The sequence below is a fragment of the Microtus oregoni genome, unplaced genomic scaffold, assembly GCF_018167655.1.
Source record: "Microtus oregoni isolate MIOR12 unplaced genomic scaffold, Mior012 000027F_ref0000203, whole genome shotgun sequence".
In the NCBI taxonomy this organism is placed as follows: Eukaryota; Metazoa; Chordata; class Mammalia; order Rodentia; family Cricetidae; genus Microtus; species Microtus oregoni.
This window is the reverse complement of record NW_024543086.1, coordinates 14,764,667-14,779,986: the sequence shown is the minus strand read 5'-3', so window position 1 is coordinate 14,779,986 and position 15,320 is coordinate 14,764,667. Positions and strand designations below refer to the sequence as shown.

General features: G+C 38.5%; 1 protein-coding gene across 5 annotated transcripts in view; it reads right to left on the bottom strand.

The window, feature by feature from the left end:
- Ranbp17 (RAN binding protein 17) overlaps positions 1-15,320 on the bottom strand; it is a 337,456-nt gene that overhangs the window by 291,487 nt on the left and 30,649 nt on the right. For all 5 annotated transcript variants that reach the window (XM_041676348.1, XM_041676345.1, XM_041676347.1 and 2 more), the window contains exons 4-8: positions 14,744-14,910; positions 12,359-12,424; positions 4,998-5,102; positions 1,930-2,095; positions 302-375 (exon numbers count right to left, since the gene is read on the bottom strand). In XM_041676348.1, coding sequence (XP_041532282.1) covers positions 302-375; positions 1,930-2,095; positions 4,998-5,102; positions 12,359-12,424; positions 14,744-14,910 — 578 coding nt within the window. The remainder of the gene's footprint in view (positions 1-301; positions 376-1,929; positions 2,096-4,997; positions 5,103-12,358; positions 12,425-14,743; positions 14,911-15,320) is intronic.

The window sequence follows — 15,320 nt, the reverse complement described above, 5'->3', positions numbered from 1 at the left end:
TAATTCAGAATATAAGAGTAAATATACATTACCCTTACACTTCAGATTAGAAAAAGAATCACAGTTTCTAGGCTGACGTTGGAACTAAGGAGGCTGAGGATGAAAGACAAGTTTGAAGGCATCATGGGCTGTACAGCATAACCCTGTCCAAAAAACAAACCAGAATCTAGACATGCAGTGCAGTTACACTCCAACCCTGAAGATGTGAGGCCCTAGGTTCAATTCCCCAGCAGTACAGAACAGTAACAACAATCTATCAGGGTATTTTATCTTTAAGGAGCAATGGGTGACTTATACTTACTAACTGAGACAGTAGTGGTGGGAGCGAGTGATACAAATTGAAGAAAAGATCCAGTGTTTCTGGTTCCAGGATAACTGGAAAAAAGATGATTTTTCCAACACCATTACTTTCACTAAAACACCACACAAGTAAGAATGTCAAGACTTCTACATACAATATGGCCACTTGCTGCAGCTGGGCTTTTTTTTCCTTTCTCATACACAGCAAGCCTTTGTTCTGGGACATCATGAACACGAAGCTTAGTGCACATCTTTCCACTCATCATTCTGGATTCCTGGTACAACTTTCAATACATAAACTTGTACTTTAATGCTGAGAACCTTACTGGGTTTTCGAATTTCCTTCTGTTCTTTCCTTCTGTCTCCCTTTCTAGAACTTCCAATAGTCAAATCTCAACCTCCTGGCGTCACCTTATTTTCTTACAGACATTTTCTCTCCTATCAAAACATCTTGCTTTTTTTATTCTACTTTGTAAGTTTAATTAACTTTCTCTTCTAAGTTGTTTATTAAATTGTTAAATTATGTGGCAAATGTTCATTCTTGTCACAGGAATGTTCTACCTTTTTTATAGCTCTTTATATATTTTTTGTATTTTTTAATAATAAGAGATATTAATCACACCCTTTTAAAGTTTATTTCTATTCTTCACCTTATATATTAGTTCTCCAACTCTTTTAAAAAATTAAAACTTTCTAAGCTAATAAATTATTGAGTCACATACAATATACAGACCTATGCCACGTTTTGCCCACTTTCCCCTACTGGTGATCTCTTATAAAAACAAACACTACAGCTCCACAGTCAGGGAGCCCAACACAATCTCACAATTGTACTGAGTCCAGTTTTATATGTACTCAGGTGTGTGTACTTATTTTTAGTCTGTGCATTTCTATTGCATGTGTTGGTTTATGAATTCATCACCACAACCAAGATGTGGAATGTTTATTTAACCTTGTTTATTAATCTTTGATTGCTAAATTGGAAGTCATTTAAAAAAATTTTTACATGTTGATTCTCTATCATGTTTGATATCCCCAAATCTGAAGCTTTTCTAGTTTAACATTTCAAGGAAAATAGCTATGGGAGGGAGAGATTCAACCACAGAGGCAAAGCTGGCCAGTCTCCCTGCCACACAGGTGGGAAAGACCCAACTGAGAACAAAGCCTCCTTAACAAAGGCTCTCCAGCCTCCCCACCTAAGGCTCCCTAGTGACACAGTCTGCTCCATGAGGGAGACCTTGTTCTCTTCTTGGTGTACCCGTCAGGAAGTAAATCACAACTCTGCTCTCCTGGGTCCCCTACTCTGATCTGTTCAACTTTAATTCTGAAAACTACCACTGGATAACTGTTAGACTTTCTCACTACGATGTGGAAGCTTCCAAACAAAAATCTTAACCTTTCCCAACAAGTCTATTTTCTACTGTTTAAATTAAAATACAGCAGTTATGAACTAGACAAAGCATTCGATATTGAGTGTCAGTGGCTTTTCTGAACTACAATTCTCCTATGTAGCTATTAGGCCACTTAAAAAAAGAGCAGAGCTAACTACTTATAAGTAGGTCAGCTGAGTTGCTTAATTCTGTACCATGTATGTTGACCAACTCTCATGTTAAACATCTCTTTTCTTACTTGTTCTCCAAGTTGTCGGAATCTGCACTGTGCAAAGATCATCTGCGGATTCGTCTGCTGAACTTCCAATGAAGTCAAAACTCAGGCAGTTGAGAACCAGTTTTAAGACTTGCATCACCAGATTCTGTTGATCTTGATCCTGAAGATTTAAAGGTTTGGCCAACACCTTAAAATTAAGAAACAAAACATTATGAGCAAATAAATTTCAACTTCATAAATTTAAATACTTCTTCAGTCTGAAATATAAACTAGTAAAAAAGAAAAAAGGAAAAATCTTTGTCCACAAATTTCTACAATAGTAGACGACTTTCAAATTTCATCTTCTAAAATGAGAAAAAAAATACACTTAACTACATATTGCAGATCGCCTTCTAAAGTTCTAAGAGGTAACCTAGGCCAGGTGTAGTGGTACACACTTTTAATCCCAGTACGTGGTAGGCAGAGGCAAACAGGACTCCGTAAGTTCAAGGTAAGCCTCGTCTACATGGTGACTTCAGGCAAGCCAGGGTTACATAGTAATAGCCTGTCTCATAGGAAAAATATATGAGGTTTTAGAACAAATACTTTATATAGCACAACTGTATGAAGAAAGCATAGAATTCACTAGCTTGAACAGTGCTGAGACTTAATTTTCTTCAAGAAAATCTGGGATAACTTCTTGTATAAAAGAGATGCATGCAACTAACAAAGGCCATGTGGCTGCTAGGCCTAGGATATGTCCTAGTTGGGTACAGAACACCAGCTTTTGGAGTGCAATCCTGACGCCTTTAGATAAGGTCCATTCCCATACAGTCTGAAAAGTAGAAATATTTGTAGAGAAGCCTAGACTGCTCAGAAAATAATACAAAGAGAAATCAGATAGGGAGACAGGAGCATACATGAAAGAAGATTAGCTGTGAGTGGTCAACTAAATCAGTTGATAAGTCCAAGACCATCAATTTTTGCTATTTTATCTACCTTTGTTATTGATATTTTTCTACACTACAAGAATATCTTTAAAATAATAGTTATTAAAACAGACCTACTACAGTGATTGTGAATGCTAACACACCAGTTAACAATTCTAATCCAAAAATTAAAATCTAAAATGACCTGCAAATCTAAAACTTCTTGAATACTCAAAGTTTGAATTTTGGTAAATTTCATATTTCAGATTTTTAAATTTTTCAGTTGATAAAGTCTATATAAATATCCTAAGATTCAAAACACTCCAAAATCTGGAACACTTCTGGTCCCCAATATTTATAAAAAACACTCAAACTATAAAAGAGAACTGAACAGACAGTAAACAGAGCTTAGTGAGGTGTTCTGGAAAATGCTTTACAGCACCAAAGAAACAAGTCTGAGTAGTGTGAAGGAACCCTTCGTTATACAACACAGCCTAATATCATGCATACCAAAGTCATGCATGCTCCACCGTGCACTAAGAAACAAGTAGGAAGTTCTTATTTCCCAAAGAAACTATTAGAATAATTCTGGGAAAATTATGAAAAAATGGAAACTGTATCCCCATCAAAACATGGGCAGGCAGATTAAAAAAAGTAAACCTCAATGGGCCCGTCCAATTAAAAATCCATAGTAGGGTTGGTGGTGAGCATGCCTTTAATCCCAGCACTTGAAAGGCAGAAGCAGGCGGATCTCTGTAAATTCGAAAAGAGCCTGGTCTACAAGAGCTAGTTCCAGAACAGGCTTCAAAGCTACACAGAGAAACCCTGTCTTGAAAAACAAAAAAACATTAATAAAACTAAACTAAAATAGAATAAATAAAATCAAACATAAAACAATCTATAGTTGGAAGGTTAAAAAGTACTTGGGATGTACTCACTCATAATTGGTTTCTAGCCATAAATAAGGACCACGGAGTCTACAATAGGTGAACCTAAAGAAGCTAAGTAAGAAGGTGAACCCAAGGAAAAACATATAGTTGTCCTCTTGGCTAAGGGAAGTAGACCAAATTTCCGGGGAGAAAATGGGATCTTGGGGGTGGGGTGGGATGGGGGTAAGGCTCCGGAGATGGGGAGAGAAAAGGTAGAAGGGAAGGAGGGGGGACCTGGGAAACAGGAGAATTGGGATAAAGGAAAGGTGGATAGGGGAGCACGGAACCACAATTCTTAGTTAAGGGAGCCACTTTAGGGTGGGCAAGAGACTTGACCCTAGAGGGGCTCCCTAGAGCCCAAGATGAGGTTCCCAGTTAGTTCCTTGGGCAGCTGAAGATTGGGAACCTGAAATGACCCTATCCTAGAGCAATACTGATGAATATCTTGCATATCATCATAGAATCTTCATCTGGTGATGGATAGAGATAGAGACAGAGACCCACACAGGAGCACTGGACTGAGCTCCCAAGGTCCCAAGGAGGAGCAGAAGGAGGGAGAACATGAGCAAAGAATTCGGGACCACGAGGCGTGCATCCACCCACTGAGACAGTGGAGCTGATCTACGGGGAGCTCACCAAGGCCAGCTGGACTGTGACCGAAAAAGCATGGGATAAAACCGGACTCTCTGAACATGGCGAACAATGAGGGCTGATGAGATGCCAAGGACAATGGCATGGGGTTTTGATCCTACTTAATGTGCTGGCTTTGTGGGAGCCTAGCCAGTTTGGGTGTTCACCTTCCTAGATATGGACGGAGGGGGGAGGACCTAGGACTTACCACAGGGCAGGGAACCCGGACTGCTCTGTGGACTGGAGAGGGAGGGGGAGAGGAGTGGGGGGGAGGGGGAGAAGGGTGGGAGGAGGGGGAGAAGGGTGGGAGGAGGGGGAGAAGGGTGGAAGGAGGGGATGGGAAATGGGAGGCTGGGAGGAGGTGGAAACTTGTTTTTTGTTTATGTTTTATTTTCTTCTTTTCGCAAAAAAAAAAAAAGTACTATCGCTTATAACACAAACACTGAATTCTCTATAGATTTCATCTTCCAAGCCTGGGAGTAAAAAATATATACAGATTTACTACTTTTAAGATTGATCACAAGTCTTTTAAAGACAAAATCAAAGGTAAACAATCCACTTGAAATTCATTCCAAGCATTTAATTTGAAATTAAGATTCCCATAGTTCTCCTACTGACTTACCTGCTTCAGGAGTGAACATGCTAACACTAGGATGTCTTTTAGTGAAGTATCACGGAATGAGGTAGCTACTTTCCTATGTTTTGCTGAAGGTCTGGAATAATCAACCTAAAACAGTCAAGATGAATTAGTTTAACCAAACCTATAGGAAAATAAGGCAAACATTAACTATGTAACATAATGGCACTAGTAATCAGAGAATCATAAATACAGAGCTTGCAAAAGATTTCAAGGTGACCTGCTTGAGATTACTCACTGACAGAGACAGTGCTAGAACCCACCCAAAAACTATCAGGGTATCCATTGTACTTTCAGTACCAATATAATAAAATAATACAGATAATAAAAGTAACAGACACTGAGATCATGGACTCCTGAACTCTGACCTGTAGTATATATAATATAAATAATTTTCCTAACTCTCAAATGCTACCTACAAAAGGAGAAACCTCTAATATGTTCCTAATATGTAAACCAGCTAAAAGAATCAGTTACAGAAAAATTATATATGAATGTATTTTGATATGTCATTGATTTATGCTATTAAATTTCTGAAAATAAAAGTAGAAATGATACTCAAGATTTGATGATGTACACAACGTGTCATCTCTGAAATTTTAGCTAATAAAATTAATTTTTAAAGAATAAGTTACTAATCCTACTAGCTCTTGAGTCCATAACCTAAAATGCACAACTGGTTTTACATAGTGGGGCTGGGAACACTTGCTTAGCACATCTCCAGAACTCCTCCTAATAAATATATCTATGCAAACCTATATAGCGTGCACACGCTTGCGCGCACACACACACACACACACACGCTACATATTTCCATTTATCAACAGGAAACAAATGGGTTCTGATAGTTCAATATTCATTAACACTCTGGCCTAAAGTTATTGATTTACTATTTATTTCTTTTGCAATTAAAAGACAGAAGGAAACCATTTGTTCTGCTACTGTTTAAAAAATTTAAAAAAAAAAGGTGGGCTAAGAACTGATTATCTGATACTTTCTTAACTACAGGGTACAATTCAGATTATCCCTAAATGCTACATTAATTAGCATTTGCAACATTCTGCTCTAATCAAACTCTGTATGTATGTATGTATGCTGTGCATGCATGTATGTATGTATGTATGTATATATGTATTAATGGGGGCTCCTGATGAATCTGGAGCATACCATTTTGGTCCTTCTAGCCAGGTAGCTAGCAGCTTAGGGGAGGTCTTGTTTCTGCATCCCACACACTGGGATTACAGACCAACTGCACACCCAGGAAGTTCTGCCATGAGTTCTGGGGATGCAAATTGGGTTTTGTGTTTGCTTGTCAAATGCTATACCCACTAAGTCAGCTCCCCAGCCTTCCTCTACTAAACCAGACTTTAAATTCTCTCATGCTAAAAACATCAAAACCTTTCTTTTTCATAAAAATCATTAAGAGCAGACAGCATCACTAGTACTGTTTAGAAAATATTCTTAATATATTAGTCCACTTATTCCTTGAACCAATCATTAAAACATATATTGTCCATAACATGAAGAGAACTTAAGTTTATGAAGTGCTTTCTACATACTAGGTGCTATGCTGACAGTTTTTTGTTTGTTTGTTTGTTTGAAGCTGGCCTAAAACCTGAGAGATCCGCCCGCCTCTATCTCCCAAGGTCTGGGATCAAAGGCTTGCGCCAAGCACCCACCTTTAGGCTAGTTTACCTACTCTTTGTAAGATCTATATAGAGGGTATCATTATCTCTCTTCAAAGAAAACATGCAGGATTAAAAAAATTAAGACATCTGTGGGTAAGTAGGAAAATAGGTAAGTAGATCTGGGAAGATTTGGGAGAAGAAAGAATGAACATGATCAAAACCACATTATAAGAAACTTTTAATTCTGAAAAAAAGAAAAATTTGTACAACACAATTGTTCGTAGATCTAAAGACAAATCTGCCTTTATCTGTACTCTCCTCAAGACTTGCATGCTAATTCCACTCAGGGTACTCACAGATATTGTGTTTCGAGAGAGACTGTCCAACTATTTCATATTGTACATGTATGCCCCTACTGTATGGGCATATGCATCTGATATTACACATGTATGCCCTTACTATATATAGGTATATGTACTTCATATTACACATGCATGCCCCTACTGTATTGGTGTATGTAATTTATTTAATGATTGCATAACAAATATAATCAACGACAGCAGAGTGGCTTCTAAAAATGTGGGACAATGTTTATGATCCTCTTTTAACTTTTAGGAAAATCTAGTTTAGATTTTTTTTTCCATCTTCCACCTGTAAGAATGGCCAAGATCAAAAACACTGATGACAACTTATGCTAGAGACGTTGTGGGGAAAAGGGAACACTCCTGTATTGCTAGTGGGTGTAGAAGCTAGTACAGCCCCTTTGGATATCATTATGGCAATTGTTCAGAAAATTAGAAAACAACCTTCCTCAAGACCCAGCAATACCACTTTTGGGTATATATCCAAAGGATGCTCAATCGTGCCACAAGGGCATGTGCTCAACTATGTTCATAGCAGCTTTGTTTGTCATAGCCAGAACCTGGAAACAACCTAAATGCCCCTTGACTGAAGAATGGAAAAGGAAAATGTGGTACATTTACACAATGGAGAACTACATAGCTGAAAAAAATAATCACATCTTAAAATTTTCAGGCAAATGGATGGATCTAGAAAACATCATATTGAGTGAGGCAACCCAGACTCAGAAAGACAATTATCATGTGTACTCACTCATAAGTGGTTTTTAAACATAAAGCAAAGAAAACCAGCCTACAAATCACAATCCCAGAGAACCCAGACAACAATGCAGACACTAAGAGAGACATACATGCATCTAATCTACATAGGAAGTAGAAAAAGACAAGATCTCCTGAGTAAAGTGGGAGCATGGGGACCATGGGAGAGGGTTGAAGGGGAAGGGAGAGGAAGGGAGGGGAGCAGAGAAAATTGTATACCTCAATAAAAGCAATAGTGAAGAAAAAAACACATCTCTACTTGGACAGGGTGTGGTGGCACATATCTTTAATTTCAGCACTCAGGAGGCACAGGCAGGCAGAGGTCTTTGAGTTCAAAGCCTGTCTGGTCTATCTATAGTTCAAGGCCACCCAGGGCGGGGGGTGGAGGGGTGGGATATGACACTTTTGACCTTTTTATAACACTGGACTTTCCTCATGTGAATCTGATCATCCCCAGAAATGCTAGTTGAAATCAAGAATGACTCCCCTACCCCCAAATTAAGCTCAGAAAAAATTTTCTCTATAGAAAATACTTTTTTCCAACTTATAATGCCCAAAATCACACTGTAAAGGATGGAGGGAGGTAGCACTGTTCTGGGGATACAAGATCTCACTATGCAACTCAGCCTGGCCTCAAACTCATGATCCCCCCGCCTCAGTCTCCCAGCTCTAGGATCGCAGCACGGGCTATGGTGCCTGGAGTGCCACTCTGCTAAAAAGAAGGTTGGCTTTATTGTATGGGGATAACCTGGAACCTCTGTACCAGAAGAACAAACGAGGGCAGGCATAGTTGAATATGCCTAAAATCCCAGTACTTGAGGAGGCAGAAGGATCAAGAGTTCAAGGTCACTCCCTGCTACAAAGCAAATGTGAGGTCAGTCACTACATGAAACTGGCTCAAAATAATAATAATGATGATGATAATAATAATGATGATGGGTGAATACCTTTAATTCCAGCACTCAGAGGCAGGTGGATCTCTGAGTTTGAAGCCAACCTGGTCTACAGAGTGAGTTCCATGATAGCCAGAACTACAGAAAAACCAACCCTGTCTTAAAAAACCAACCAACCAACCAAATAAATAGATAAATAATCAAAGAACAGTGAGGAATGTTATATGGATACAAGAGTCAAGTTGAAACATTTCTTACTGGTAAATTATAAACTATTAAGTACAATTAGAAATCCATATTAACAACTTAAACTTGATGAGGAATAAGGTGTTTATAGAAGTGTAAAGTATCTCTCCAGGAAATATTTATTAATTATAAAGAAGACAAGGTATAAGGAAGTTGCCTAATGAACATGTTTAATTAAGAAATCAAAGTGAGCATCATCCGTTATTAGATAATTCAAACCATATGCTTCCTTGCAAGAGACAATAAGGCCACAGCATCATTGCTGATAGTCCTGTTAAATAAATGCAATATGGATTTAATAATGAAGAAACACTGGACAATCTTAAAAATAAAAGATGTGGGCTGGAGAGATGGCTCAGAGGTTAAGAGCAGTGCCTGCTCTTCCAAAGGTCCTGAGTTCAATTCCCAGCAACCACATGGTGGCTCACAACCATCTGTAATGAGGTCTGGTGCCCTCTTCTGGCCAGCAGGCATACACACAGACAGAACATTGTATACATAATAAATAAATAAATAGATAGATAGATAAATAAATATTTTAAATAAATAAATAAATAAATAAAAGATGTTTTATAAAGCAACTAGCTTGTAATCTTCACGTCTCAGGCTGTGCTGGATAGTTTTATGTCAACTTGACACAAACTAGAGTCACCTGAAATGAGGGAACCTCAACTGAGAAAGCACGCCATAAGATCTGGCTATATGGCATTTTCTAATTAGTGGTTGATGAGGAAGGGCCCAGTCCATTGTGAGAGGTACTGTCCCTGTGCTGGTGGTCTTGGGTTCTATAGGAAAGCAAGCTGACTGAGCAAGTCATGAGGAGTAAGCCAGTAAGCAGCCCCCTCCCGGCCTCTGTATCAGCTCCTGTCTCCAGGTTCCTCCCCTTCTTGGGTTCCTGCCCCTCATTGCATTTGAAGATAAACTGTTATAATGTGAGTGAAATAAACCCTTTCTTCCAAGTTGCTTTTGGTCATGTTATTTCATCACAGCAACTGTAACCCTAACTAAAACAGACTGTAATATCCAGAGAAGATTAACTAATTCTCCCAAACTGAAGAATACTAATACAATGTGAGAAGCAAACATGATTCTAAGCAGGTATCTGCTCTAAGGTCATGCTGGGGCTGAATAAAGAAGCAGAACTAAACAGTAACGTGTCACTTTTTAAAAACAAACCCAACTGGTGGTATCATGACCATGTAGAATGCCTTTGTAGAAAGAAACGTAAAGTATTCCCTGGGGCTGCAGGAATGGGGGGGGAAGCATCACATTGTCAACTCACCAAATGGGCAAAAAAGAACTTTGTCCTACCCTTCAAACATTACTGAAAGTTTGTCTGTATATTTTAAAAGATACTTAGTTGCTCTCCAAGATACACTTTCATTACAATCCACATTACCAATAGAAGAATGCTCAGGAGTTTAATCACAGCACTCGGGACACAGAGGCTGGCAGATGGATCTCTGTGAGTTCAAGGTCAACCTGGTCTACAAAGTGAGTTCCAGGATATCCAGAGTTGATATACAAAGAAACCATGCCTGAAAAATCCACCAAAAAAAAAAAAATCCACACTATAAGTTACTGAGAAACTAAGTAAGGAATTAGGAACTAAAAGGAACTAAAGAAACCTCAGAACCCTCCATTTCAGGGTAGCCTATATTGCTACTTATTGTAAAGTGGAAAATGACTCAATCAGCTTTAAGGTTAGCAAGTAGGTGCCTATAGTTACTATACTAGTCTCTTACTTTCATAAAGTAAACTTACAAAATCATAAAAAATTACTTTTTAAATTTTAAAAGAGCTCCAGTTGTTTTTTTTTTTTTTTTGGTTTTTCGAGACAGGGTTTCTCTGTGGTTTTGGAGCCTGTCCTGGAACTAGCTCTTGTAGACCAGGCTGGTCTCGAACTCAGAGATCCGCCTGCCTCTGCCTCCCGAGTGCTGGGATTAAAGGCGTGCGCCACCACCCGGCAGCTCCAGTTCTTTTAAAGTCATTCAGAGTCTAATTATGATTAGTCAAGGCCCCTGTCATCATACCCCTGCCAACAAAATAGCTGTTCCTGAAATGAAGAGAAAAACAGGCAAGGCAGATAATCCTCACATCCTCTGTAAGAGAAGCAAGAATGGAGAGACATGGAAATGAAGGTGACTTTCAAATGTGGAAATTCTATAAAATTTGCTTTAAGTCATCACTGAACAGCAATAAAATTGGTTATTTCAACTGTAAAAGCCTGTGACTACAAAGGTAATTGGCAATGGACAGATGCCAGCTCTCCTTACGTGCACGTCCACATTCTATACACACCCTCATGTGCACGTCCACATTCCATACACACCCTCATGTGCACATCCACATTCCATACACACCCTCATGTGCACATCCACATTCCATACACACCCTCCTTATGTGCACGTCCACATTCCATACACACCCTCCTTATGTGCACGTCCACATTCCATACACACCCTCCTTATGTGCACGTCCACATTCTATACACACCTACTTATGTGCACGTCCACATTCCATACACACCCTCCTTATGTGCACGTCCACATTCCATACACACCCTCCTTATGAGCACGTCCACATTCCATACACACCCTCCTTATGTGCACGTCCACATTCCATACACACCCTCCTTATGTGCACGTCCACATTACATACACACCCTCCTTATGTGCACGTCCACATTCCATACACACCCTCCTTATGTGCACGTCCACATTACATACACACCCTCCTTATGTGCACGTCCACATTCCATACACACAACCAGCTTTCATATGCATGTTCACATTACATACACACAATCAGCTCTCCTTATGTTCACGTTCACATTCGACACACAATCACCACTCAGGAAGATGCTAGTTTCTCGAGTCAAACTCTACAATCCCCTTCATAAAATGATCCTATGTACAACACAACTTGTTTCTGTCCTGTTGAAAACCATGCTGACAGCAAAGGGGAACAAGAACACATGACATATCCTCAGCTGCTGGGCTTAGAAAGCCCTGTTGGGGGAGCTGTAGCTTCTGAAAATTCAAGTCAGAAAGGACTAATTGCTAAGGTCTGTACCTGGATGAGTCCTGCCATATAGTTAAGAATAGTTAAGTCAATCTTCTAAACTATTTGCCCTTTATTTATAAACGCATAAAAGTCTGTTTTTCTTTTTCATACAATTCATTTTATAGTTAATATATCTCCAAGAACGGAAAGGCAAATCTCCAAGTACCCATAGAATAAGTACTACATCCTATTTCCCACTATTTTTATTTTGTGTTTTTTACTATGGCATAATTTTCAGTGAAGTATTTTCATTTAATTTTCTAACTATTAAAACAAATCACAAAAAATGTGAGTGTCATGCTGCAAAACAACTACATATTTTGCCACAAATAAAAGTAGCAAAGAAACAATATTACCCAAGCAAATTCCATGTCCAATTCCATGGAAAAGCTTACCAGGTTCATCTCCTGAGTCAATTCAGAAAGGATTATCACTCCTATTATGCAGTGTTCCACAGTACCCTTTGGAAAAATAACCAAGGAGAGACACAATTAGTTCTTAACCTTTAAAAATTAAATATCAAAGCATCACATTTGGCCCTTAAAAGTATGTAAAAAGAAAAAAGTATTATTTCTACAACCAAAAGAGCTCATGTGCCGGGCGGTGGTGGCACATGCCTTTAATCCCAGCACTCGGGAGGCAGAGGCAGAGGCAGGCGGATCTCTGTGAGTTCGAGGCCAGCCTGGTCTACAAGAGCTAGTTCCAGGACAGGAACCAAAAAGCTACGGAGAAACCCTGTCTCGAGAATCAAAAAAAAAAAAAAAAAAAAAAGAGCTCATGTTTTAAGGACAAATTTCGATACATGGAGTTAAGGAGAAAATGAATACCTACCTTAGAAATGCATACCACTCTATATAATATTTCCCAACATTTACAGCTCATAACAACTAAGCTTCAAAATAGCATTCAATTTAGTACTTTTTCTACAATCTTAAGAATGGGGGGAATGGTTTTTGTTCTAGATATGTGCTGGAAGCCGGGCGATGGTGGCGCACGCCTTTAATCCCAGCACTTGGGAGGCAGAGGCAGGCGGATCTCTGTGAGTTCGAGACCAGCCTGGTCTACAAGAGCTAGTTCCAGGATAGGCTCCAAAACCACAGAGAAACCCTGTCTCGAAAAACCAAAAAAAAAAAAAAAGATATGTGCTGGAAGCCTACTGCGATACCTGCACTCAATAATTAATAAGTACCTTAGAAACTAATTCAAATCTCTTGATCTAATATCAGAAAAGATCACTTAGGCTCTTTTAATATTACTGAACAGTGCACGTGTACAGAGTCGTTAGGTACCTTAATGAAGACATCTAGAGTATCCAATGTAGCAAAGTAAATATATGACTATCAATATGGTATAGTTTCCACGATGTTTCTAATTAGCTTCCAATTTAATTGCAAAACTTCGTTCAATTCAGATTCCATGTGCACATTACTAACAAATTACTCTATTACAGAATCATATAGGAAAGTTGGAAATAATGTAGCATCAAATCACACTGCAGTAATACAAAAGTGTGCACAGATGTGCTTTCTTCAGCCTCATCTCACAGTTGCTCATCCCTCTAACTTCACAGAAACTCAGCAACACTGAATTCTAGGTATAATTAAGTTCATATTATTTCAGAACCAGCAAAGATTAACTCCGGGAGCATCAAACAATGCATTTTAATTTTTTGTGGACCTCCTAATTTCCTATTCACTGAATCATGGCTACTCTGTGTATATTAGCTCAATAAAGTTGTAAAATTACATAATGTAGCTCTCTAACCAACTGACAGCCTGAAATTTTTCGTTCTTTTTATCATTTTAAACTCCTGGGATCACAGGGACTTGGGTTATAGCTTTAACATGGGTTCTGGGGATTCAAACCCCAATCATCAAACTTGGCACAGCAAGCCCTTTTACCCACTAAACCATTAACTGCTGTGCAATTAGAAATGACGCTAGTATGAAAAATGTGTCACTAAATACCTAAATTATTTTAAGAATGAGGCAAAATAGAACCAAGGACAAATTCCTGATTCCTTTATTGTCTGAAAACCTGTAATCACCATGTGGAATGGGATGTAAACAGTCTTCTGATGGTTTTTGTTCTTCTTTCTTGAACTATAAATATCTGAACTGGTGTAAATCAGGGATGAAATACATGATTTACCTATTACTTATATTTACATCATGTGCTATGATTTACTGATTCACTTGAAAACATTCCTCAGAAAAATATTATAGTTGATGTGATGTGAAATAAAAAAGCTGTCAAAAGATTTGTTGGAGTACCAGTTATGCATTACAAAATCAGGTTTTTTTTTTCATTTCTACAATGAAACCCACTTTCTAGGACTATTACGAGAACTAGGTAATTATCATTATAAGCAGTGTAAGCCAAGCGGTGGTGTCACAGGCCTTTAATACCAGCACTCAAGAGGCAGAGGCAGGTGGACTTATGAGTTCAAGGCCAGCCTGGTCTACAAAGTGAGTTCCAGGACAGATATATACATATATTGATATATATTGTACATATAATGCTTATATAACACATATAGACAATATACACGTTCTTGTATATGTATACACAAACATATCATATTTAAATTTAGAAACAATAATTATTTTTATTCTTCTGGTACAGCATGATTCATAACAATACATAATGAAGGTTCCAAATGACAAATAATAAATGACAAGAATGTCACTACAAAGAGAACCAAGTAGCTCTAAGCAGTATTTTACACAACCAAAGCAAGTTGCAACATTGTATTACGGTGATAACCGGGGCCACCTTACCTGAAGGAATCTCTTCACATCAGCAATTATGTGTCTGAAAACAAACTCGTCTTTCTGAACTTCAAACCACCCCAGCTTAGTGATTTTAGCAATGACTTGAATAAGAGCTTGAATGACAAAGGGAGCCAGCTTAGGTTGCGATGCCACATAATTCAGAATGTAGTTTCCTATAAAGACAGTATCAGTGATCATTGAACTTCTGAGAAATGTAATGTGAATCTTGTGAAGAAAAGGCAGGCAATGACATGCTCTCTGATGAATGAGCTCATCCCTATCTTCAAAATATGTACTTACTATACAGTAGATTCTATAAAATCTATTTGAAAAACATGAACTTGTTCCTTTACATTCTGATAAATCTTGGGGTAATTTAAGTATAATATGATTGCCATTTTTCTATTTGTAGATGTCACATGCAAAACCTGTCAAATGCAGAAAACTGCACCAAGCTGTTTAAGTGGCACAAAAAATACATAAGCAGTGCAATATAATAAAACACAAGCACGCATAAGCCTCAGGTGTCTGCTAACCACTGGACTGCACTATCTGTTGTCCCCACACCCACGCTTATCTGGCA